Here is a 27,989-nt window from a genome sequence, read left to right as displayed (position 1 = left end):
AACCAACATCAATAACCTGTGTGTATCACTCCATGACTTTCAAATCTAAATTTCATCTTTGTCTAAAATAAAACATACAGAAACCTACCCAAAAAAGGATTTCTTTGCTCAAATGCAAATTGTCTTCTACAAGTGTCTTATTTAATAACGGCATATATTTTTCTTTCTCTGTATGTATATTTTCACTCATTTATAGTAGTGAGAATGCATGGTATATACTATTGATGGGTAATGCGGTTATTTCCAGGGATTGTCACTATAGACTCTGACAAGAAGCATCCTCATCCATGCATTTTTATATCATTGAGATGTTGTTATACAACAGACTTGGTATAAATTAATGGACTTCTGTATCAAGAAGGATGAATGCTAAAAATAGTCATCAGTTCAGTTCAGTTCAGTCGCTCAGTCGTGTCCGACTCTTTGTGACCCCATGAGTCGCAGCACGCCGGGCCTCCCTGTCCATAACCAACTCCCGGAGTTCACTCAGACTCACATCCATCGAGTCAGTGATGCCATCCAGCCATCTCATCCTCCATCGTCCCCTTCTCCTCCTGCCTCCAATCCCTCCCAGCATCAGAGTCTTTACCAGTGAGTCAACTCTTCGCATGAGTTGGCCAAAGTACAGGAGTTTCAGCTCCAGCATCATTCCCTCCAAAGAAATCCCAGGGCTGACCTCCTTCAGAATGGACTGGTTGGATCTCCTTGCAGTCTAAGGGACTCTCAAGAGTCTTCTCCAACACCACAGTTCAAAAGCATCTATTCTTCGGCACTCAGCTTTCTTCACAGTCCAACTCTCACATCCATACAAGACCACTGGAAAAACCATAGTCCTGACTAGGCGGACCTTTGTTGGCAAAGTAATGTCTCTGCTGTTCAATATTCTATCTAGATTGGTCATAACTTTTCTTCCAAGGAGTAAGCATCTTTTAATTTCATGGCTGCAATCATCATCTGCAGTGATTTTGGAGCCCCCCAAAAATAAAGTCTGACACTGTTTCCACTGTTTCCCCATCTATTTCCCATGAAGTGATGGGACCAGATAACAGTAATAATAATAAAGACAAGAACAACAGTAACTGACATTTACTGAGCAAGTACCATTTTCCAAGTGCATTTCTAGCAATTTTCATGTTGCTGAGTCACGTATGACTCTTTGGTGCTTCATAGACTGCAGCATGCCAGGCTCTCCTGTCCTCCATTTATCTAACTATCTCCTCTTCCATCACCCTCATCTCCTTTTGCCTTCAATCTTTCCCAGCATCAGTGTCTTTCCAATGAGCAGATTCTTCACACCAGCTGGCCAAAGTATTGGAGCTTCAGCTTCAGCATCAGTCCTTCCACTGATTATTCAGGTTTGATTGCCTTTAGGATAAACTGGCTTGATCTCATTGCAGTCCACAGGACTCTCAAGTGTCTTCTCCAGAACCACAGTTCAGTGACATCAGTTCCTCAGCACTCAGCCTTCTCATGGGCCTATTCTCAAATCTGTACATGACTAACTGGAAAAAGAATGACTTTGACTATACAGACCTTTGTTGGTGAAGTGGTATCTCTGCTTTCTAGTACACTGGCTATGTTTGTCATAGCTTTACTTTGAAGAAGCAAGTGTCTTTTAATGTCACATCTGCAGTCACTGTCTTCAGTGATTATGGAAACCAAGAAAATAAAATCTGTCACTGATTTTGCTTTTTCCACATCTATTTGCTATGAAGAGAGAGGACCAGAAGCTATGATCTTAGTTTTTTGAATGTTGAATTTTAAGCCAGCTTTTTCACTCTTCTCTTTCACTCTCATTGGGAGGCTTTTAGTTCCTCTTCACTTTCTGCCATTAGAATGTTATTATCTGCACATGTCAGGTTGTTGATATTTCTCCAACAATCTTCATTCAAGCTTCTGCTTCATCCAGCCCATCATTCCACATGACATACTCTGCTTATAAGTTTAATAAGCAGGGTAACAATATACAGCCTCTTACTCCTTTCCCTATTTGCACCAGTCAGTTGTTCCATGTCTGATTCTAACTGTTGCTTCTTGACCCACATATAGGTTTCTCAGAAGAGAGGTAAGGTGTTCTGGTATAAGCATTTCTTTGAGAAATTTTCCACAATTTATCGTGATCCATAGTCAAAGGCTTTAGCATAGTCAATGAAGGAGAAGTAGATGTTTTTCTGTTTCTCCCTTGCTTTCTTCATGATCTAACGAATGTTGGAAATTTGATCTCTGTCTTCTCTACTTCTTCTAAACTGAGCTTGTACATCTGGAATTACATAGTTCTTGTACTTCTGAAGTCTAACTTGAAGGTTTTGAGCATAGCCTTGCTAGCATGTAAAATTAGCACAATGATAAGGTTGTTTGAGCATTCTTTGGCATCGCCCTTTTTTGAGGTTGGAATAAAAACTGACATTTTCCACCCCTGTGACCACTGCTGGGTTTTCCAAATTTGTTGATTTACTGAGTGCAGCACTCTAACAGCATCATCTTTTAGAATTTTGAATAATTCAGCTGGAATTCTTTTACTTCCATTAACTTTGTTCATAACAGTGCTTCCTAAGGCCCACTTGATTTCACATTCCAGCACGTCTGGTGCTAGGTGAGTGACGACACTATCGTGGTATTTTGGGTCATTAAAACCTTTCTGGTATAGTTCCTCTGCATATTCTTGCTACCTCTTCTTAATATCTTTTGCTTCAGTTAGATCTTCAGTGTTTCTGTCCTTTTATCAGGCCCATCTTTGCTTGAAATATTCCCTTATCTCCAGTTTTCTTGAAGAGATCTTTAGTCTTTCCCTTTCTATTATTTTTCTGTTTTTGTTTGTTTGTGTTTTTTTTTTTTTCATTGCTCAAGTAGTCTTTCTCATCTCTCCTTGCTATTCTCTGGTACTCTGCATTCAGTTGAGTATATCTTTTCCTTTCTTCCTTGCCTTTCACTTCTCTTCTTTCCCCAGCTATTTTTAGCACATCCTCAGACAACCACTTTGCCTTCCTGCATTTCTTCTTCTGGGATGGTTTTGGTCATTGCCTCCTATACAGTGTTACAAACTTCCATCCATAGTTCTTCAGGCACTCTTCTACCAGGTCTAATCCCTCGAGTCTATTTGTCACCTCCACTGTATAATCATAAGGGATGCGATTTAGATCATACCTGAATGGCCTAGTGGCTTTCCTTGCTGTCTTCAACTTTAGCCTGAATTTTGCAATAAGGAGCTCATGATCTGTGCCACAGTCAGCCCCAGGTTTTGTTATTACTGACTGTATACAGCTTCTCCATCTTTGGCAACAAAGAACATAATCAATCTGACTTCAGTATTGATCATCCTTTGATGACCATTTGTAGACTGATCCACTGGATTGTTTGGAAAGAGTGTTTACTATGACCAGTGTGTTCTCTTGACAAGACTCTGTTAGCCTTTGCCCGCTTTCATTTTGTACTTCAAGGCCAAGCTTGTCTGTTATTCCAGGTTTTTCTTGACTTCCTTCTTTTGCCTTCTAATCCTCTATGATGAAAAGGGCATTTTTAAAAATCTTAGTTCTAGAAGCTGTCCTAGGTCTTCATAGAACCAGTCAACTTCACCGTCTTTAACATCAGCCATTGGGGTGTAGACTTGGGTTACTGTGATGTTGAGTGGTTTGCCTCAGAAACGAACTGAGATCATTCTGTCATTTTTGAGATTGACCCAATTACTGCACTTTGAACTCTTTTGCTGACTATGAGGGCTACTCCGTTTCTTCTAAGGGATTCTTGCCCAAAACAGTGGATATAATGGTCATCTGAATTAAATACACTCGTTCCCATCCATTTTAGTTCACTGATTCCTAAGATGTTGATGCTCAATCTTACCATCTCTTGCTTGACCACTTCCAGTTTACCTTAATTCATGGAGCTAACATCCCAGGTTCCTATGCAATATTGTTTTTACAGTATTGGACTTTCAACGCTAGACACATCCACAACTTAGCTTTGTTCAGCTTTGGCCAATCTGCTTCTTTCTTACTGTGCAAAAGTGCAGTCGCTCAGTCATGACCAACTCTTTGCGACCCCATGGACAGTAGCCTACCAGCCTCCTCCGTCCATGGGATTTTCCAGGCAAGAGTACTGGAGTGGGTTGCCATTTCCTTCTCCAGGGGATCTTCCCGACCCAGGGATTGAACTTGAGTCTCCTGCATTTCCAGCAGATGCTTTAACATCTGAGCCACATTATTAATTGCCATCCATTCTTCCTGAGTAGCATATTGGATACCTTCAATCTGAGGGGCTCATCTTCCAGTGTCATATCTTTTTGCTTTTTTCATATGGTCTGTGGGGTTTTCCAGGCAAGAATACTGGAGTGGATGGCCATTTCCTTCTCCAGTGTACTACATTTTGCCAGAACTCTCCACTGTGACCCATCCATCTCGGGTGCCCCCTCACGGCATGGCTCATAGCTTCATGTAGTGACACAAGCATCTCTGCCAAGGCAAGGCTGGAATCCATGAAGGGGATTTTACCTGGGGGTCTGGTAAATTACCAGCCCAGTTTGAGACTATGCCACTTGTTTTGCTGGGGCCTTTCCAGGTGGCTCAGTGGTAAAGAATCCTCCTGCCAAAGGAGGAGATGCAAGAGACTCATGTTCAGTTCCTGAGTGGGGAAGATATCCTGGAGGAGGCAGTGGCAACCCACTCCAGTATTCTTGCCTGGAAAATAACGTGGACAGAGGAGCCTGGTGGGTTACAGTTCACGGGGTTTCAGTATCGGAAACACGAGTGTGTGACTGAGCACCACTGCACACTTACTTTTGCGAAAGTGATGTTGGGTGAATTGATTTCAACAGAGGCTTCAAAAGGCTCTCCTGGGTTTCTGCTGTCCATCTTTACCTGTCATCCCCATGAAAACATGTTTTGGCTAAGCTTGCGGAAAGATTAAAGAAAGACATGTGGATCATAGCCAAGGTGTTCTATTTATCCCTACATCAGCCAATATTCAGCTGATTCCTGTACCACTGAGCAAGCCTGGCCAGTTAGCAGAGTTGTCATGGCTACTGGCACATGACCCAAAAGTGTGAGCCGTAGGTACATTTGTTTTCCTGTATGTGGTTGTGGTCGTTCATAATGCAACATTGTGCATAATATTATTTGTTGAGATTCATTCATATTGATGTGTGCAAAATGATTTTTAATGCATATGTCACCATCAAATTAATATATCTCATAAATTATCTATCCTCCCTTATTGCAGCAAGAAAGCTCTCTAGTTGACATCCCCGGACATGACTTCCCAGGCCTCAGTGTAGCTATTGAATTGTAAATAAGAAAATTCTTAAGTGTTATATACTGCCAGTTTTTTTTTTCTTCAAAACCCTTATAACTAACTTTTATGACAATAAATTAAAGGATATTTGTTTTCTACATTCTCAACCAAATGCACATATTCACTCATTTTTGTTAATTAGTGGATAACAAATACTATTTTATTGTTGCTTTAATATGCAGTTCCCTGGTTATTAATAACATGTACAGTCTTTCCAAGTGAAAATGTACAGTTCTCATTGACTTGCTTCCCTTAGGATTTTAAGGTAATTAGTTTTTATTCAGATTAGTCACTCAGTAGTGTCCGACTCTTTGCGATCCCATAGACCACAGCATGCCAGGCCTCCCTGTCCATCACCAACTCCAGGAGTTTCTCCAAACTCATATCCATTGAGTTGGTGATGCCATCCAACCATCTCTGTCATCGTCTCTGTTATCGTCTTCTTCCGCCTTCAATCTTTCCCAGCATCAGGGTCTTCTCTAATGAGTCAGCTCTTCGCATCAGGAGCCGATTATACAGAGTGAAGTAAGCCAGAAAGAAAAACACCAATACAGTATACTAACACATATATATGGAATTTAGAAAGATGGTAATGATAACCCTCTATGCAAGACAGCAAAAGAGACACAGATGTATAGAACGGACTTTTGGACTCTGAGGGAGAGGGAGAGGGAGAGGGTGGGATGATTTGGGAGAATGGCACTGAAACATGTATACTATCATGTAAGAAACGAATTGCCAGTCTATGTTTGATACAGGATACAGGATGCTTGGGCCTGGTGCACGGGGATGATCCAGAGAGATGATATGGGATGGGAGGTCGGAGGGGGGTTCAGGATTGGGAACTCATGTACACCCGTGGTTGATTCATGTCAATGTATGGCAAAACCAATACAGTATTGTAAAGTAAAATAAAGTAAAAATAAAAATTAAAGAAAAAAAAATATTGAGTCAGCTCTTCGCATCAGGTGGCCAAAGTATTGTCTTTTATTCATTAGTTTTAAGTTATTTATATTCTATGTATGGCTTTATCTTTCTGTTTTCATACTTTTGCTCCATCATCAATTTGTGAGAAGTTTTGTTCATTTTATCTTTTCTGTAGTTGTGAAAATAGCATGTTGAATATTGATGTTTTCTTCCTATATTTGGGGGGTTTATTGCTATAAAAAAGAATTTTCAAGTAATCCTTATATTCATATTTTTTCTCATAGATTCTCATGTTCTCATGTTCTTCTTAAAGATCCGAAAGTGATACCATAACATCCTATGTTTTAAAAAATTCTCTTTCCATTTGAGATGTAAATCCACTACTTTCAGTTTCTTTATTGGCTCTATTTGCATTTTCCTTCTTCTTTGAAGCTTTTTTTTTTTAATTGCAGTTTTCTGCTGACTCAGGTATTATTTAGTTAGAATATTTTCTTCAGAAGGAATATGTAAATACTATGCATCCCTAATCACAGATCTGTGGATGTCTTTTTGTTCTCATAATTAAATAACATTTTGGCAATGTGTAGAATTTTGAGTCATATTTCTTTTCTATACATTTTTGTAATTTGATACGGTCTATTTTAAGTTTTCCAGTATGTTTTCTTTGTATGGGTGAGTGTGAGTTTCTGTCTATATGTCTGTATACTACATTAATATTCCCTGAAATATCCAAAGTCCCTTAATGTTTTGTGTTTTTTTTTTAATTTTCAGCCCGTATACCTTATTTTCTTCCATGGGGAATCTATGCTTTCATCCTGCAACTTATTTCTCTGTGCTGTATATCATATTCTATAACTATGATCAAATCTTTATTTTTGATGTGCATTCTGCCAACATCTTTCTTCTTTATTGGCTAAACCTTTAATTATGTTTACAGCAAGCAAATTTTCTTGGATACATTTATTCGATTCTTTAATATTAACTGCCTGCCAATGCAGGAGACAGAAGAGATGTGGATTTGATTCCTGAGTCGGGACTGTCCCCTGGAGGAAGGCATGGCAGCCCACTCAAGTAATGTTGCTTTCAAAATTTCATGGACACTGGTGTACACATGTCTCTTTCAATTCTGGTTTCCTCGGTGTGTATGCCCAGCAGTGGGATTGCTGGGTCATAAGGCAGTTCTATTTCCAGTTTTTAAGGAATCTCCACACTGTTCTCGGTAGTGGCTGTACTAGTTTGCATTCCCACCAACAGTGTAAGAGCGTTTCCTTTTCTCCACACCCTATCCAGCATTTATTGCTTGTAGACTTTTGGATCGCAGCCATTCTGACTGGCGTGAAATGGTACCTCATTGTGGGCTGGTGCACTGAGACAACCCAGAGGGATGGTACAGGGAAGGAGGAGGGAGAGGGGTTCAGGATGGGGAACACATGTATACCTGTGGCGGATTCATGTTGATGTATGGCAAAACCAATACAATATTGTAAAGTAATTAACCTCCAATTAAAATAAATAAATTTATATTTTAAAAAAATCTCATGGACACAGGAGACCAGTGGATTATAGTCCATAGAGTCAAAGAGTGGAACACAACTGAAGGGGTATAGCATTCACATGTCGTGTATTTTAGTTTCATAGTATCTTTTTTTTTTCCTTCTCCAAATGGTCTGCTTGGAAAGCTTATTAATTTTTCTTGAACTTAAGATTGTTCTTGTCCATCAATGCTACTTCATTAGAAGCTAGCTCTTAAATTTTGCCTTTGATTTGTTTTTCATTTCCTTTTGTTGGATATTGTTTTTCTTTCAGTGCTCACTTGTATTTCCCTTATGTGCTTAGTTGCTCAATCATGTCCGACTCTTTGCAACCCCATAGGCTATAACCCAGCAACCTCCTCTGTCCATGGGATTCTCCAGGCAAGAATACTGGAGTGTGTTGCCATTCCCTCCTCCAGGGAGACTTCCCAACCCAACAATCAAACCCAAGGCTCCTGCATTGCAGGTGGATTCTTCACCATCTGAATTACCAAGGAAGCCTGATTTTCCTTATATCACTGATAAAGGCAGACTGGTGTGTTGTCTCATATAAAAAAGTACAAGGTGTGGTTTTGGTAAAGAGCCTAGGATGAATAAACTTACAAACTAATTTTTTCTCATTTTAATAATTCTTGTCAAATATCTGTGAAGGTTTTTACTTCTAATTTCTTTTTTCCAGAAATTACTGTTGGATTCCCACTCTGCAACCTCCATTTAAATTCTTACAGTTATAAAATGTAGCTCTGTCCTTGTTCCAGAATTCATGTTCTAGATGCTTTCACCTAAACCCATCTGGGCCATTCAGATTCTTTAATCATTATATACACTAATATATAAAGATATACATAGTATATCACTATATGTATATGTGTGTGTATATATATATTATATATTTGAATCTTTTTGTCTTAGACATTATTAAAAATTAACTATACTTCACTAACAATTTTTTTTTCAGAAAAAGAATAAGAGCAAATAAAGCAGATATGAATAGAAAAGTAGTGACGAATAAACACTCTGTTAATGCTTTAGTTTCTCTCTATCCTGGGGTTCAGAGGCTTCTTGATGTTTGGAATCCTTGAGAAATCTAGGGTCCTTGGACTCTTTAGTCAGTAGAAATTGTTAAGTGGCCAGACAGGAATTCAGGCAAGGCTTTGTTGAGACTGGTGCTGCAGCAGGAGGGAGTGAACACAAGCAACAGGTTCCCTTGCTCACTCTCTGAGGAGGGTAGGCTAGTTCCTCATGTGAGGTAAAAGTCAGGGTGGATTGGTGGTCCAAGGCCACTCTGCTCACCACAGGAGAGGCCAATGAATCCGAGAGATGAGGGATTGAGACTTTATTTGGGGAGCCAGCTGACCGAGAAGATGGCAGACTAGCGCCTCAAAATAACTGTGTTATTGGGGTCTGAATGCCAGATTCTTTTATAGATCAGAGATGAGGGGAGGTGAGGTAGCAGTGTAAAAAGACCTTGACTCTTGCAAACATCTCCTAGAATGCCAAGTCTCAGGCAGAGGATGTGTTAATTTCTTCCTTCCTGCCATCTACAGCACGTGGTTCTGAACAAAGGCACTCCAGTTTACAGTCAGGCAGAGGGGCAGGATTCTCTGAGGCAGACCATTCAATTATAGTAACAAAAGCAACGAAAAGCAAGTCAAAGAAACGGTTCCAACATGGAGTCAGAACTGGCTTCTCTGCAACAGTCTGCAGGTTCCCTTGGTGGTGCTGTGTATAGCATCACACACAGTGCCTTGCTGTGAGAAAACTCCTGGCACCTCAGAAGTGGTAGAGTCACTCTGTGGCCTTTTTGTGTCTTATTTGTTCATACTTACCCAGACTGCTCATGCAGGCAGTTATTTTTAGTCCCTTATAGTTCCTTTATCATTTGTTACACAAGGAGACACTGGCCTAGGTCAAGCACTCCGGTAAAGAGTTCAGGTCCCACCCTATCTCATCCCTACCTAAACGTGTTAGATTGTTCCAAGATAATCAACATCCACCTAGTAAGAAGCTTATAGTGTCAAACTCTATTTGTATCGCATTTATGTAAAAATAACATATGATATTTGAGCCAAAGACTAGAATCCTTCTTCCAAGCAAAGACTTTGAGATGTATTGTGTGGTTCTACAATTTTTCTCCTACTGCTTCAAGAGAAGCAGTTTCCATAGAAGGACCATGTCTTTTCCTAGGTTCCAGAAGGAAAGCATTGTGGAGTTGAATCTGCAGTTACCTTGTAAACCACATTTGTTTTAATTTTAAAACACCTGGAATTTGTAGGTTGTTTTTTAGCCTAGGATAAGTTATGAAAAAACAATTAATGAAATAAGCATGAATTTTTTCTCATTTATCAACCCATGGCTGCTTATTAGCAAATTATAACAAAAGCATTTATGCCATGAGATGTATAGATGGTTGAATCTATAAAAACGTTGCTTTTAGGCATTGGAAGTCCTGGATTTTATTAGACATCAATCTGTGTCATTACAGTGCCCACACCTGTGTCTGGTCATTCTGGTTCTTGTTTTCTCTTATATACATAACACGCTATCAGAAAGAAAGGTAGACAATGGAGAGATGAACCCACTTCAGGTCAGTTCAGTCCCTCAGTCTTGTCTGACTCTTTGCAACCCCGTGGACTGCAGAATGCCAGGCCTCCCTGTCCATCATCAACTCCCAGAACTTACTCAAACTCATGCCATCCAACCATCTTATCATCTGTCACCCCCTTCTCCTCCTGCCTTCGATCTTCCCCAGCATCAGGGTCTTCTCCAATAAATCCATTCTTTGCATCAGGTGGCCAAATTATTGGAGCTTCAGCTTCAGCATCAGTCCTTCCAGTCAATATTCAGGACTGATTTCCTTTAGGATTGAATGGGTTGATCTTCTTGCAGTCCAAGGAACCCATTTCATCTTTGCATATTTAAGCTTATAAAGTGGAAAGTAATGTTTTTCTTAAATGTCATAACTCTGGAAGTTACTTTTATTAATGCTGTTATTAAAACAAAGTTTATTGTTTTGGTTGAATTAGGTCATTTTTAGACTCTAATCTCCTGGTGTATTCATACAACAAATCGGGGGTGTTATATCCAGATTCTTCATTTATAAAGGTAAATTTTACTTTATGTTTTGTAGATTTTTATCCTTTTGTGGTAAAGGTATCATTGGTGAGAAGAATGAGCCTCCCTTATGCTCAGCCAGATTGTTGGGCAAGCAGATTGATCACAAACCTAAACATAATGTGGCTGTTGCTATGAAAACATGTTGAATAGAATGAGCATTGTAGAATGTGAAACTCAGGAATCACTTAATTGAAAAGGTCATTTACATTCACTGGAAGTAGTTGTAGGAACTTGAGAGGAGAAAGAAGTGGGGAAAGGAACTCAGAAGCCTCTAAACACAGGGAGAATTTTTGTTGACGGTGTCATAGGAGCTGAGCAGTGGAGGGAACAGTGGAAACCACTTCACAGAAAGAGCACAGAAAAATAAAGCTGCTATAGCATATGGAGTGCTAAATCCTAATATGTTTACATGAAAACCACAGAAATTTGAATTATATCCCCCAATGCAGATAAGAGTCAAAAAAGGTTTAAAAGAATATGAAGAAGTTAGCTTTAGTCTAAGATATGTAGTTTGCCAGAATAGATGATGAAGATACAAATGCAAGTGTTTGTTCAAATTCTGTTGCTGTGCTACGATTCAGAGAGAATGATATTTAAAATATGGTAACCGGTACAACATTTCTCTTTCTCACCATCTGCAAGTAGAAAGTAGGACAGAATTCATGAGACACTTGGTTTCAGACATTAGACAGTTAAAAGAAAAATCAGGAATTCTTCCTCTGACAGAAAGGAAGCACAGAGAGTGAGTCTCACATTGAACTTGGTCCTCTGACCAGGAATAATGTCTTAACTATGGTACAAGAGTTGAATCAAATAGGACTTCTTATGAGTTTGGATTTTCTGAATTGTAGGGTAACGTATTCAGTCATTCACCACTAAGGATAATGTTAGAAATAGGTTTGGGTTTTTTTTTTTTTTTTAATATGGTCTTTACAAAGTTAAGGAAATTCACTGTTCCTAGATTGGTAAGAATCTGTTTGTTTTTCTGTCCCATGATGGGGAATGTAATTAATTGTATAAGATGTCTTTTCTGTATTAGTTGATATGATCATATGATGTTGAGATAGTGTATTGCTTTGACTGATTTTCAAATATTGATACAATACCTAGAAAATACCTTTCATATCTATAAAAATCCAAACTTGGTCTTGTTGTATGAAATTTTTATTTGTGCCTGGATTTGATTTGCTAACAATTTCTTGAGAATTTTTGGGGTCAAATTTCATGAAAAATATTGATCTATGATTTTCTTTTTTTGTAGTGACTTTGTCTAATTTTTAGATTAGAGTAATACTGTCTGTCTGTGAAGTCGCTCAGTCGTGTCCAACTCTTTGCGACCCCATAGACTATAGCCTGTCAGGCTCCTCCGTCCATTGGATTTTCCAGGCAAGAGTGCTGGAGTGGATTGCCATTTCCTTCTCCAGGGGATCTTCCCGACCCAGGAATCGAATTCGGGGTCTCCCACATTGCAGGCAGGTGCTTTACCATCTGAGCCACCAGGGAAGCCCAAATACATCAAAAAGGAATGCATTCTTTCTTGTTTTTCAGGAGGACATTGTATAAATACTTGTTAATTCTTAAGGTACTTGGTAAAATTCTACAGTGAAATCCCTGGGCTTTGGGATTTTGCATGTGTGTGTGTTGGGAGCTATTAAATTAGCAATTCAATTTGTTTAATAGTCATAGGCAATTTTATTTGTCTTTTTTTTTTTGATTACTTTGGTAGGTTCTAGTTTTTTAAGTAATTGGTCTGTTTCATCTCAGGGGCATTTCTGCATGGAATTTTGTAATAGTCTTTATTATTCTTTTAATGACTTACAGGAGCTTTAGTGATGTGTTGGTTCATTTCAGTCATTGATGATATGTGACTCCTCTTTTCTTAACGGTCAGTCTTACTAGAGATTTTTCCATTTATTGCACATATCAAAGAACCGACTGTTTCTTGCTTTGATTTTCTTTGCTGTTATCTTATTTTCAATGTCACAGCTTTTTCCTGTATTTCTTTTCTCCCTGATACCTTGCTGCAGGTTTATTTTGCTCTTCTTATTCTAATATGTTAAGGACAAAACTTAATAGGTGACCATTCATCTGGAAAAGATTGAGGGAAAGAGAAGGCTTAATGTCATTTGAATCAGGAAATGTGATACCTCAGCCTTATCAAGATTATGGCCTATTTGGATTTGTGTGTGTGTGTTTGTGTGTGGATACATAAGAATTTCAGGATCATTTTTTCCGGTTCTGTGAAAAATGCTGTTGGATATTGTGTAGGAATCACATTGAATTTGTAGATTGCTTTAGGTGGTATGGGAATTATGACCATAAGAATTCCCCCAATCCATGATCATTGGATCTCTTTCCATTGTGTCATAATTTCTTTCATCAGTGTACTATAGGTTTAGAGTACACGTCTTTCTCTTCCTTGGTTTAATTTAATCAAAAATATTTTATTCTTTTGGATGCTATTGTAACTGGAATTGTTTTGTTAATTTCTCTTTCTGACAGTTTGTTAGTTTGTAGAAGCACAAATGATTTTTGTATGTTAACCTTATACTCTGTAGCATTGCTCAATTTACTAATATTTTTCTTCTTTAACCTATGTAGTAATTGCTTTTATTACTTGAATTTTGAATGTGGAACCTCCTTTGCATATCTGGGATAAATCCCACTTGGTTTTGGTTTACAATTTTTAAATTTATTGTTGATTTTTATTTCCTAATATGATGTTGAGAATCTTTGCATATATGCTCATGAGAGATTTTAATGTGTACCTCTTTTTTTTTTTAAGTGTCATTGGTTGTTTTGCTTTTAGTATAATATTGGCCCACATAGCATGCATTAGAAGAATTTGTTCTGTTTCTATATTTTGAAGGAATGTATAGAGATTTGATATGGTTTATGCAAATGTTTGGCAGAATTCAGCAGTGACAACATCTGGGCCTGCTTGCTGCTTTGCAATTTGGCAAGTGATCAATATTATTCAACTTCTTTAAGAGAATCAGACTAGTCAGATTGTCTATTTCCTCTTACATGAGGTTTGACAAATGGTGTGTTTCAAATAGTTGGACCATTTTATCCAGGATTTAAAATTGGTGGACATAGAGTTGTTTATCTCATTCCTTTATTATTCTTTTAGTGTACATGAGGCTATAGTTAAGATACTTCTTTTATACTACTGATATCAGTAATTAGTATCATCTCTCTTAGCACACCTGGAAAGAGGTTTATCAATTCTAAATATTTCTTTTCTGTTGCTTACTTTGGATTTAACTTGCTTTTCTTTTTTTCTAGTTTCCAAAGTGGAAACTTTAATTACTATCCCATAACTCCTTTAAGATTTGATCACTTTCTACTGTCTTCCTTTGCTCCTTTGATCTGTTGGAGTTGAATTGAGTCTTTCTTCTGTCTGATGTAATCTGCTGCTGAAGACTTCTAGTGAATTTTTTCAGTTCAGTCATTATTCTATGGCTTCCCTGGTGGCTTAGTGGTAAAGAACCTGCCAATGCAGGGGATGAGTTCAATTTATGAGTTAAGAAAACTCCTTGCAGAAGGAAATGGCAATCCACTCCAGTATTCTCATCTGGAAAGTCCCATGGGCAGAAGAGTCAGGTGGGCTACAGTCCTTGGGGTAGCAAAAGAGTTTGATATGACTTGGCAACTAAACAACAACAGCAATTATTCTACAGCTCCATGATTTCTGTTTGATACTTTCAATATTTTATCTGGTTGTGGTTTTTTTTTTTTTTCAAACTCTCACTTGGTTCATGCATTGTTCTCCTAACCTCAATGAGCATCTTTAAAGGAACATCTTTATTTTTAATTTTTTATTAGGTACATTAAGTTTATTTCACTAGTGTCAATTCAGCCTGTACCTTGTTCCTTTGTTTGAAATATCATTTCCTTATTCCTCATTTTACTTAACAATCTACTTTGGTGTCTGCTTATTAGGAAAGCAGTCCCCTCACAGGGTCTTCATGAGTGGCTGTGTTCAGAAGGACACCCCCACAAACCAGCCCGGCCAGTGATTCAGGGGTCCTCTACCAGCTGTTCCTCTCTTCAGGTAGAAGCAGACCTCGGTGGGGTTTCCCTGCCCTGGCTCTGTCTCAGAAGGGATGTTCACTGTTCTGTCATCCCAGGTCGGTGCCTCTGTTCTCCCACAGACTGTACCGCGGCTATAGTGCTGCAAGATCTGAGAGTCAGATGCTGGTCCTTGGGGCAGTATTGGTGAAGTGGGAGCACTGCATTCAATCCGTCCATTATTGTCTCCTGCCGTGGAGGCAGAGAGGTGGGATTTTTCTTCTCACTCTGTAATGAGTGTGGACAAGCAGGGAAGGGAGTCAGTGGTGTCAAGTAACCCAAGCCACCATCTCCATTGTGCTCTCGTTGACTAGACTGCCCAGGTTTGGTGACCCTGTTGCTTGGGTCTTCTCCCAAAAACACTGGGGTACTGTTTGCTTGAACAACACCTTCTCCTGCCCTGGTCAATCTGGAAGCTAGATTATCTCTTTCTACTCTAATCGAATCTCTGGGGCGAATTCTCTGGTGAACAGGCATCCCAAATCTCCCTACTGGCTTCGGTGCATCTGATGTTGCATTCACCAAAAGATGTGCACGAGCCAGTCTGTTATTTCATGGTCTCTCACAGATGGAATTGGTGCATTAATTGCTACTCACTTGGTGTATTTGTTGAAGGATGGCAGATCCAGGGATTTCTAAACCACTGTTTTTTGACCAGTATTAAGTCTTTATTTCTTTGAATATTTTTTCTACTCTGCTAATTCTTTCTGGTACTCCTTCATGGATTCTGACATATATTTTTAAAAATTGGTAATGTTCCATGTGTTCTTGAAATTCCATTTATTTTCTTAATTAACTTTCCTGTGATTTATATATTAGGTAAATTTTTTCTTTTCTGTCTTTTTTTTGTTTCATATGTGATATTATACATGTTTCAATGCCATCCTCACAAATCATCCCATCCTCTCCCTCTCCCACAGAGTCCAAAAGACTGTTCTATGCATCTGTGTCTCTTTCATTTATGCATCTGTCTCAGGTTCACTGATTCTGTCCCTTGTCATCTGCACACTGCATTTGTTCCTACCCAGTTTGGGTTGTTTTCTTTGTTTGGGTTTTTTTTAAATTATATTATTTGGTTCTAATTTCCTAGTTGTTATTTTTAATAACTTCTATTTCATTTCTGAAATTTCCTTATTCTTTCAGTTGTTTCAGGATGCTTTTAAAATGTTCACTGAATGAGTATTTTTACAGCTGCTTTAAAATCCATTGAATCATTCCAGTATGTGGCTAATCTCAACATGCAGCATCTGGTGTCTTCTCACATTTTGTTGTGATATTCTTGGTTCTTGATATAGTATATAGTTTTAGATTGTATCCTTGTCATTGAAATCTTCTATTGTTGAAGGCAATCACCCTGTTTAAGTTCAAATTTAGTGTGGTTGTTGCTCCAGTGACCATTTAGCTTTCTTGGAACGGAGCTCACTGGATCTCTGCCAGGGCAGCCCATGGCAGGAAACATTTCTTTCTTGGGCCACCCTCTGTTACTTGGTAATGTTGGTTGATGAGGGAACCATATAATGGAGAACATTTCCTCTAGCTGTATGTCAGTCACTGGCTATCAATATGCTTCTCAGTCTGTCTCTGCTAGTGCCCCTGAGAGAGGAAGGTTTTTTTATCTAGGCCACTCTTTGCTGCTTTGAGTTTGGAGTGTTGAGAGTTATCTCACGAGGATCATTTTCTCTTATTGGGCATGCAAGGCCAGGAGATGCATAAACTGTGATGCTGTCTTCTGCTGGGTAAATGTTGGGACCTGATTTGCATTCTACGTCTTTGTGAAGGTTTGTGGCATAGTTTACTGACACCACTGTGGGCAGAATTGGCTGCTACTGTTATCTGACAGTGGAGTGTGTATGCTCTGCCACTATCAGTTGGAGATAGGAGTTAAGTCGAGTATTGAGATGAGTGAATGCTTACTGATGGGTTTCTATGTCTGGGCACTAATGCCATAGAATCATATTCGTACATGAGAATGTGATGATAATAGTGTGTTCATAGTCCAGGATTAACTGAAGAACAAGGCTGATTCTAGATATCACTACACTTCTTAAGGAAGAGGAAATATTCAGTAAAAGACTGTATCAGTGGAGAACATAGGAAGAGTAACGTTTTAAATGTCCATTGAGAAGAGACTTTCAAGTAAAGATGATCAACATGGTGAGATATGAAAAAATAGTGAAGAAATGTCAGTTAAGATATTTTGGTCTTACTTAGAATAAAACAAATGAAATGCTTAGAGTGGAAGTCAAGTTAATGCCAGTGATTACCTGAGGTAGAATTTTTAGACTATATATTCAAAATGTAGACTGAGAATGACAAGATATAGATCAGAATGTTATTTATGGAAAGTTCAGATTTACAGCAAAAATCCTTTGGGAAAGAATAGGAGTTGTGAATATTCAAAGTCAGAAGAGTGTCAAGGGGAAAAGACTGCAGAAAGATAAAAAGGAAAGGAAATGTCTGTTGAACTGTATAATGGAATGCTTAAATTTTATATTTGATGATGTCTAGAATGAGAGTTATCAATAAAATCAAACTCTTTGTTTGCTAGTCATTACCGATGTATCTTTATATTACTCCTGTGCAGGGCCATTGCTTTTACCAAGGATATGCCATAGAGATTCCAAATTCAGCTGCGACACTTAGTATCTGCTCTGGACTCAGGTAATGACATATTCCAGAGATGTACCATAGTCGATATCTAGTGTGCCCTTTAACTTTTAGAAACTTCTTGAAGGGTAGATGGAAGACAAAGAAAATAGATACTTACACTGTGTTTCTTCTCATCTACTTTCTGTGCCTGCTTGTCTTATCTTTTCCACTATACTATTTGTCTCTGCCAGGCTTGCAATTATAAAATTCATTCAGAAATAGCTGTCATCAGAATGAGAAATATCTGTATTACTGAGCCACTCTGGAACTGCAATGACTCTTAAATGCTATAATAGAAGGAGGTCGAAAATTGGGTTTACACATTGATGGAAGTAGGTTGGGGCTATTATTAGGTACTAGGGGACAAACTCATTATCAAATTTCTACTTAATGTTTTCTTTTAATATTTATGTTTATTATTGAGAAATCCATATTTTTAATTTCTTTTTTATGTGTTTCAATATTCAGGGGATTATTGCAGTTTGAGAATGTCAGTTATGGAATTGAACCACTGGAATCATCAACTACATATGAGCATGTGATTTATCCGTTCAGGGATAAAAAAAGTGATTTTTCTCCCATATCAGAGAACAGTTCTACCACTCAATTTGCAGATCAATCCTACAAAATTCTTGTGAAATCAAATGTAAGTAACTCGTGTATACAAATTGTGATAAACATATTCACATTGATATCTGTTACATTTGGAAAACAAATTTAAAGTGATACTGCTTATAATAAAGCCTTCTCTTATAAAGTATTTAGTTTAAATATATTTTGCTTAGTCATATAATATTTAAAAATTTAACAGCTATAAATATGTAATTCAAAATTCTCACATATACCTAATTTTAAGTATTTTATGCAGATATGCCTTTTTTTTACCTTTTTTTAATTTTTATTTTTACTATATTGTACTTTACAATACTGTATTGTTTTGCCATACATTGACATGAATCCACCATGGGTGTACATGAGTTCCCAAACATAAACCCCCCTCCCACCTCCCACCCCATATAATCTCTCTGGATCATTCCTATGCACCAGCCCCAAGCAGCCTTTTAAGTATTTTTATGCAAATATACACAAATATTAAATGAAAACAGTAAGTAGAAATTTGATCATGACCTTTGTCATTTCCACCAGGACTTTTCTGGTGGCTTAGACGGTAAAGCATCTGTCTACAATGAGGGAGACCTGGGTTCGATCCCTGGGTTGGAAAGATCACCTGGAGAAGGAAATGTCAATCCACTCCAGTACTATTGCCTGGAAAATCCCATGGACAGAGGAGCCTGGTAGGTTACAGTCCATGGGGTCGCAAAGAGTCAGACACGACTGAGTGACTTCACTTTCCTTTGTCATTTCATATCTAAGAATAGTTCCATCTTGCTTGATTAACATGTAAATCCAGTTTTTTACCTTCTTCTATCAATTTTTGCATTTAGGAGTCATTGTGGTTCTAGGGTAGCACAGTTCCACTTTTACTGAATTTTCATCCTAAAAATATAAAGGTACTCAAATTTGCTTATTGTAAGTGTCATGCATTTTGCCATTTAGTAACTTTATTAACTTTGTAAAAATAAATGTTAATTTTGATAGAAAATGCAAAAGTACAAACGAGGCAAGAATTGTTCCATATCTCATTGTCTAGACATAGTGTTCTTAGAACTTTGAGGCATTAGTTCTAATTATTTTACTCTTTTGAGTTATAAAGATGATTTAAAAAGGAAGGATTAAGAAAAAAAATCTTATCATGTATTTTTCTTTGAAATTTGATTTGTGCTATTAAAAGGATAAGTTTTCACTTATCATTAAGTTACATTGCATTTATTATCATTTTAAATTAATGTTAGTTAATATTATTAAAAATTTAAATATAAGCAGAAGGATAATAAAAATTGACCATAATACTATTCTCTAGACAAAAGGCTATTGTGAAATCCAGGACAATCATTTTGATATATTGTTTTTCATATACATGGCAACCCACTCCAGTACTCTTGCCTGGAAAATTCCATGGACAGAGAAGCCTTGTAGGCTACAGTCCATGGGGTCGCAAAGAGTCGGACACGACTGAGCAACTTCACTTTAATATATTATATATACATAAATTTAGAACATATGCTTTCATTATGGTATATTTTGCATATTTATATTTTTAACTTCAAGCAAGAAATACTGCATGAATGTACCAGATTTTTGAACAGTAACACTTTTCTTAAAATTGTTTTTATCTAGAAATAGGCATATTTCCAAGATTTTTAGATATATATATTCTAACTTCCTCCTTAAGAATGTTTGCACAACTTTACATTTTGCCATCAAAAGTTAAGAAAATGAAACTGTGTCCACATATTCATAGCAAAATTGGATACCTTGTTTAGAGAGGCAAAACAAAATTATAATATAAAATGTGAATTTAATTTTTTATGATCTCCCATCTCATTGTTGCTTTAACATTTTTTATTTTGCCAAAAATATTGGTGTAAATGCAAATTTTTAAAATTACCCTTTCAGAATGTCGTAATAATGATAAAATATAGTTTTATATAGAAATGAAAATTTCCTTTTTAATAGAACTGAGATGTGACTCCCAACCCTATGCCATCTGCCTGTTGCAGTACAACACTGACACAATTGAAGACCATTTCAAAACTGAAGCAGAGCACTGTCACATAAAATAACTTTAAAGGTTTCCATGAACCCTCTTCTATGGCAGTGGGAAAACCCAAATGGATTGACATGTTATGGCAAAGACAAATAGCCCTGCCCTTGAAACCCCCAACTTGACTTGAAGAGTCAGCAATAAGAGAGGGGTTGATAGAGGCAAAGGCAACATACAGTTCCAGCCCCATAGCTTGAAGTTCTAGTCAATTAGGCTGTAGCCACAAGTATTTGGCTGAGTAATAAGGCAATGGCACCCCACTCCAGTATTCATGCCTGGAAAATCCCATGGACGGAGGAACCTGGTAGGCTGCAGTCCATGGGGTCGCTACAAGTAGGGCACGCCTGAGCGACTTCACTTTCTCTTTTCACTTTCATGCATTGGAGAAGGAAATAACACCCCACTCCAGTACTCTTGCCTGGAGAATCCCAGGGACGGGGGGCCTGGTGAGCTGCCATCTATGGGGTCTCTCAGAGTTGGACGCGACTGAAGTGCCTTAGCAGCGGCAGCATATCATCTTTTTATATTTAAATCTTCTCATCTGTAAAAATCAGATAATAAAAATAATACCCAAGTCACACAGGTACTTTAAAGTTTCCATAAATTTGTAATTGAAAATTACTTAGCATAGTATGTCAGAAATGTAAGTGATTGATGAATATCAATAAATATTGCTCCTCCTACTACTATTTGTATTTGCTATCAATAGTTTCTCATGTACTGAAACAAGGTAATTGGAACTAAGCATGGAAAATTTGGACACAAAATAGAATGCAATATGAAATAAAAGACACTAAAATTTCAGAACTAAGAAAAAACCAGGGATATCACTGCTGTTACTGATTGGTGGCCCAAGACTGGGGACCCTTGCACAAGGGAACTACTGAAATGTCTTTTTAACTGTGAGTCCAAATACCTAAGGAAATGATATTAATGGTGGGTCTAGGAAGAAAAGTGGTTGAAAATCAATTTAAAAATATGTATAAAACCTAATTTCCTCTCCTAAACAATTGTTTCTGCTGTAAACTCACAGCTGATCTAAGACTATTCTTGGGTGGAATGTGTGAAGTGGGGTCACCAGGCATAGATGTCTTTGTAAATCATAATAGAAGGTGGTTATGATACCAAAATTAGTGTGAATATATTAAACTTGACACACTAGATGTTGGGAAATGGGTTTAAACATTCTAAGATGTTCATGAGAATCCAAGAGGGAATTGAACCACCCCAAAGAATCAAAACCAAGCATGTTGACAGCAAGGTTTTCCCATTAAGCATTCCAGATAATTTACACTCTCTGAAGACAGCAGGCCATAAGCTCCATATGTGTTCATAGATGTTGCAATATGCTGTCAATGCCTAACATGAAGAAGCACTAGACATAGGATGAAACAATGTAATATGGTAGATGTTGTCATGGAAAAATTCAAAGTGTTTAATCTTGAGGCACTAAGGAATGGAGAGTGAGAGTGAAAAAAGCAACATGACAATCTACTCAGAGAGGTGTGCTCTGCTTAATCTCTCAGTCATGTCCGACTCTTTGTGACCCATGGACTGCAGCCAGTCAGGCTCCTCTGTCCATGGGATTCTCCAGGCAACAACACTGGAATGGGTTGCCATGTCCTCCTCCAGGGGATTTTTCCAACCCAGGGATCGAACCCCGGTCTCCCACATTGCAGGCAGATTGTGTACTGACTAAGCCCCTAGGGAAGCCCATACTCAAAAAGGGTGAAGAAAATATTTCATCCACAAATTAAAAACAGAGCACTGTTTAAAAAATGAAATTCAGCAGATAACAGTTCTTGGGAATTAAAAGCATGCCACACATGTGTAAAACCTCAAAAGTTCATCACACAAAAGTCCAGAAATAACACACAACTAAACTATAAACAAAAATGACAAGAAAATTTGAGAGATAAATATGCATTTAAAATAACAATACAGGTGATGTGGTATGAGTTCTAATACAGATGAAATTGAGAATCAAAATGATTTAAGCAGGGGTTCTGAACCAATATTTTTAAACATCTGATTTCTTCTGTATAAACACAATATAGAATGGCATGAAACTATTTAGCACCAATATTGAAGATTGAAAGGCAACACAAAAATTACTTAAAATAAGGTAAGGTAGTTTTCAGCCTGTAATTATTTACCCAGTCAGAACTACATAACTGATATTTTTCATTAAAACCATTTCTTTCCTGCCTATTGTGTATACCTTTCCTAATGTGTAAAACAAACCGCACTTAGAATAACAGAGAGAGACTCACCAGGAATGAGAAAATTAGCAGACTACAACACAACCAAATTTCTAAGGAGTAGTTGCCAAATACACTGAATTTTCTGTCAAATCAAGAGATGGAACAACTTTGTAAGCTGTTATCCTCAAACTGTATTCTTCATGAGTAAACACTATTAGGTCAAATACCACGAGATTTTGAGGTGAGGAATTCCTGTCAGTGGTTTAACATGATGTGTGGGCTTTGCTCATGCAAAGACCAAGGTAGATGAAAATGCTAGCTGTTTGCTTTTCCAGCTTCAACTCAGGGCCTCAAAGTGTCCCCCAAAGTATTGGAATTCAGATAGCAGTAAAGGGAGGAGAGTGTCTGAATCCCCATCTTGATAAACCTGAGCTGAACAGGTATCTCTCACGGACTTCTTTTCTCTCAGAGAAGGAGCAATGTCATTCTTGAAAAATTGGTCATTTCTTATGAACCACATAGAGTGTAAGTCACTTGTCCCCACCATTTGTTCAACAAAAGTTTCACATGAAAGAAATGAATGAATTCTGAAAGAAGAATACAAAAGTAATAAACATGGGACATAAAAACAAATATAAATATAAAATATAACACAAATTACATGATGCAAAATGAGTTAAAAACAATATTGATATTGTTATATATTTATGTACTAGGTGACAAGACTTGTTGTAAGACCTTGACAGTATTCCCTGTCTTTCCAATTCTTTCTACAATTCTGAGTGAGGGCAATTATCCCTCTCTTCAGAAGGAAGCAGAGACCTAGAGAGTTTAAATTATTATTGTAAGTTACAGCATTAAAAAAATAATACATAAATAAAATTCTAATCTAAATAATACAACCCCAGAGAACCATTCTTTAGTACTCACAAGTCTACCCTTTCACAGTCTGTTTAAAGATCCTGGAAGGGCTCAAGAAATAGACATAATAGAAAAACAAAGCCATTTTGAAAATGAAGGACGTTGACAATAGAACTGGTAAATAACAGAATAGACATTATCATAAAACACTAAGGTAACTAAAATGAGCTGGAGTGGGTGAATTTAACTCAGATGACCATTACATTTACTACTGTGGGCAAGAATCCCTTAGAAGAAATGGAGTAGCCATCATGGTCAACAAAAGAGTCTGAAATGCAGTACTTGGATGCAATCTCAAAAACGACAGAATCATCTCTGTTCGTTTCCAAGGCAAACCATTCAATATCATAGTAATTCAAGTCTATGCTCCAACCAGTAACGCTGAAGAAGCTGAAGTTGAACGGTTTTATGAAGACCTACAAGACCTTTTAGAACACCCAAAAAAGATGTCCTTTTCATTATAGGGTACTGGAATGCAAAAGTAGGAAGTCAAGAAACACTTGGAGTGACAGGCAAATTTGGCCTTGGAATGCAGAATGAAGCAGGGCAAAGGCTAATAGAGTGTTGCCAAGAGAACGTACTGGTCAAAACAAATACCCTCTTCCAACAACACAAGAGAAGACTTTACACATGGATATCATCAGATGGTCAGCACTGAAATCAGATTATATTCTTTGCAGCCAAAGATGGAGAGGCACTATACAGTCAGAAAAAACAAGAATGGGAGCTGACTGGCTCAGATCATGAACTCCTTATTGCCAAATTTAGACTTAAATTGAAGAAAGTGGGGAAAACCACTAGACCATTCAGGTATGACTTAACAAATCCCTTATGATTATACAGTGGAAGTGAGAAATAGATTTAAGGGGCTAGATCTGATAGATAGAGTGCCTGATGATACATGGACGGAGGTTCATGACATTGTACAGGAGACAGGGATCAAGACCATACCCATGGGAAAGAAATGCAAAAAAGCAAAATGGCTGTCTAAGGCGGTCTTACAAATAGCTGTGAAAAGAAGAAAAGTGAAAAGCAGGAGAAAAGGAAAAATTTATGAGTATCTGAATGCAGAGTTCCCTAGAATAGCAGGAAGAGATAAGAAAGGCTTCCTCAGCGATCAATGCAAAGAAATCGAGGAAAACAACAGAATGGGAAAGACTAGAGATCTCTTCAAGAAAATTAGAGATACCAAGGGAACATTTCATGCAAAGATGGGCTCGATAAAGGACAGAAATGGTATGGACCTAACAGAAGCAGAAGATATTAAGAAGAGGTGGCAAGAAAGAATACACAGAAGAACTGTACAAAAAAGATATTCACAACCAAGATAATTACAATGTGTGATCACTCACCTAGCGCCAGTCATCCTGGAATGTGAAGTCAATGGGCCTTAGAAAGTATCACTGTGAACAATGCTAGGGGAGGTGAAGGGATTCCAGTTGAGCTATTTCAAATCCTGAAAGATGATGCTGTGAAAGTGCTGCACTCAATATGCCAGCAAATTTGGAAAACTCAGCAGTGGCCACCGGACTGGAAAAGGTCCGATTTCATTCCAATCCCAAAGAAAGGCAATGCCAAAGAATGCCCCAACTACCACACAATTGTACTCATCTCACATGTTAGTAAAGTAATACTCAAAATTCTCCAAGCCAGGCTTCAGCAATACGTGAACTGTGAACTTCCAGATGTTGAAACTGGTTTTAGAAAAGCAGAGGAACCAGAGATCAAATTGCCAACATCTGCTGGATCATGGAGAAAGCAAGAGAGTTCCAGAAAAACATCTATTTCTGCTTTATTGACTATGCCAAAGCCTTTGACTGTGTGGATCACAATAAACTGTGGAAAATTCTGAGAGAGTTGGGAATACCAGACCACCTGACCTGCCTCTTGAGAAACGTGTATGCAGGTCAGGAAGCAACAGTTGGAACTGGACATGGAACAACAGACTGGTTCCAAACAGGAAAAGGAGTATGTCAAGGCTCTATATTGTCACCCTGCTTATTTAACTTGTATGCAGGGTACATCATGAGAAACGCTGGGCTGGAAGAAGCACAAGCTGGAATCAAGATTGCCGGGAGAAATATCAGTAACCTCAGATATGCAGATGACACAACCCTTATGACAGAAAGTGAAGAGGAACTAAAAGGCCCTTTGATGAAAGTGAAAGAGGAGAGTGAAAAGTAGGCTTAAAACTCAATATTCAGAAAACTGAGATCATGGCATGTGGTCCCATCATTTCCTGGCAAATGGATGGGAAACAGTGGAAACAGTGTCAGATTTTATTTTGGGGATCTCCAAAATTACTGTAGATGGTAATAGCAGCCATGAAATTAAAAACCACTCACTCCTTGGAAGGAAAGTTATGACCAATCTAGATAGCATATTGAAAAGCAGAGACATTATTTTGCCAACAAAGGTCTGTCTAGTCAAGACTATGGTTTTTCCAGTGGTCCTGTATGGATGTGAGTGTTGGACTGTGAAGAAAGCTGATTGTCGAAGAATCGATGCTTTTAAACTGTGGTGTTTGAGAAGACTCTTGAGAGTCCCTTGGACTGCAAAGAGTTCCAACCAGTCCATTCTAAAGGAGATCAGTCCTGGGTGTTCTTTGGAAGAACTAATGTTGAAGCTGAAACTCCAATACTTTGGCCACCTCATGTGAAGAGCTGACTCATTGGGAAAGACTCTGATGCTGGGAGCGATTGGGGGCAGTAGGAGAAGGGGACAACAGAGGATGAGATGGCTAGATGGCCTCACCGACTCAATGGACATGAGTTTGAGTGAACTCCGGGAGTTGGTGATGGACAGGAAGGCCTGGCATGATGCAATTCATGAGGTCGCAAAGAGTCAGACACGACTTAGTGACTGGACTGAACTGAATGTGACATTCAACGCTGAGCATGGCAGGATTGATGCTTTTGAACTGTGGTGTTGGAGTAGACTCTTGAGAGTCCCTTGGACTGCAAGGACATCCAACCAGTCAATCCTAAAGGAAATCAGTCCTGCGTGTTCACTGGAAGGACTGATGTTGAAGCTGAATCTCCAATACTTTGGCCACCTGTTGCAAAGAGCTGACTCATTAGAAAAGACCCCGAAACTGGGAAACGTTGAAGGCAGGATGAGAAGGGGATGACAGAGGATGAGATGGTTGGATGGCATCACCGTCTCAATGGACATGAATTTGGGTAATCTCCGGGAGTTGGTTGTGGACAGGGAGGACTGGCGTGCTGCAGTTCATGAGGTCCAAAGGGTCAGACACGACTGTGCAACTGAACCGAACTGAGGAGGGTATGCCATAGGCTATAGTTTGCTGACCTCGCTCTCAAGATTCATGCTGTGGTATTGGTTTATGTGTGGAACAGTGGAATACCATAGAGTAGAGGTATAGCCATGTGCTCTTGCCCAAATGGTTATACGCAAAGATGCTAAGGTCTTTGGAAAGTAAAAAATGACGTCTTCATCAAATATGCAAGAAGATTGGATTTCCACATGGAAATCCTTATTCTAGAAAATTGAATTAGAGGGTAAACTTAAGTGTCAAACCAAATGAAATTTCTAGTAGGGGATTTAGGAGAAACCAAATTAATGAGCCATAAGACTGTGAAAAGATGTTCAACATCATTAATCATACAGGAACTGCAAATGAAAATCTCATTGAGTTCTCAGCACATACTGACAGGAATGGATGCAATGCAAAAGAATGACAATACCAAATGAAAGAAAGAGTGTGGAGCAGTTGACATTAGTTCTTGGCAAAAAATGCAGAATGATCAAACTATTGAGTTGGCCAAAAGATCTGTTCAGATTTTTCTATTTGATGTAATGAAAAGACCTGAACAAACATTTTAGCCAACCTAATAACTTTAGAACACTATTAAATTTTTATATTTCTCTATATATATACAAGTATCATGTGAATCAGATTTTCCCATTCTAAACATTGAACCAAGAAAAATGAAAGACTATAACTATCCAAAAACCTGTACATGGATGTTCACATCTACATCATTTACAACAGCTAAGATGTTTAAACAATCCAAATGGTCATCAACGGTTAGATATATTAACAAATTGTTTTATGTTTCTAAAATCTCACACTTGGTAACAACAAAAACAAATGAATTACCAATAATCACAGCAACACGGACAAGTGCTGAGTTAAAGAAACCAGATATAGAAGAAGACATATCATATGATTTCACTTATATAAACTTCTAGGGTAAATTATTGTAACCTATGGTGAGAGAAAGTAGGTCACTGGTTACCTTGAGCCTTATAGGCTATTAACTTTATAGGATAATGGAAACATTATTTTACTGATAGTAATGGATGCATGGTTGTATACCAGTTCGTGTAACTGTGTAACTGTGTTCTTAAAATACATGCATTTTATTGAGAGTAGGCCATGGTAAATAATTTCAAGTACAAAAATGATGATAAAATAGACCAACATTTGGGGGTAAGTTGATGGGAATTTGTTTAGCTTGAAGGTTAAATTAGGGACCTAGAAGAAGTTTTTGAGGGGAAAGAAACAAGAATCCTCCCTCATTTAAGTAACTTTTTTTGAGGATTCTAATTATCAAGTGTATAAGGCAAAAGCTTCTGATTTGTCCTCAA

At 38.0% G+C, this 27,989-nt stretch overlaps 1 protein-coding gene across 1 annotated transcript in view; it reads left to right on the top strand.

The window, feature by feature from the left end:
- LOC105605237 (A disintegrin and metallopeptidase domain 3-like) overlaps positions 1–27,989 on the top strand; it is a 121,320-nt gene that overhangs the window by 9,289 nt on the left and 84,042 nt on the right. Inside the window, exons 4-6 of the mRNA XM_042241354.2 lie at positions 10,772–10,850; positions 17,521–17,597; positions 18,054–18,231. Coding sequence (XP_042097288.2) covers positions 10,772–10,850; positions 17,521–17,597; positions 18,054–18,231 — 334 coding nt within the window. The remainder of the gene's footprint in view (positions 1–10,771; positions 10,851–17,520; positions 17,598–18,053; positions 18,232–27,989) is intronic.

This window comes from Ovis aries, chromosome 26, assembly GCF_016772045.2.
Source record: "Ovis aries strain OAR_USU_Benz2616 breed Rambouillet chromosome 26, ARS-UI_Ramb_v3.0, whole genome shotgun sequence".
Classification (NCBI taxonomy): domain Eukaryota; kingdom Metazoa; phylum Chordata; class Mammalia; order Artiodactyla; family Bovidae; genus Ovis; species Ovis aries.
This window is presented reverse-complemented; position numbering and strand designations above follow the sequence as displayed.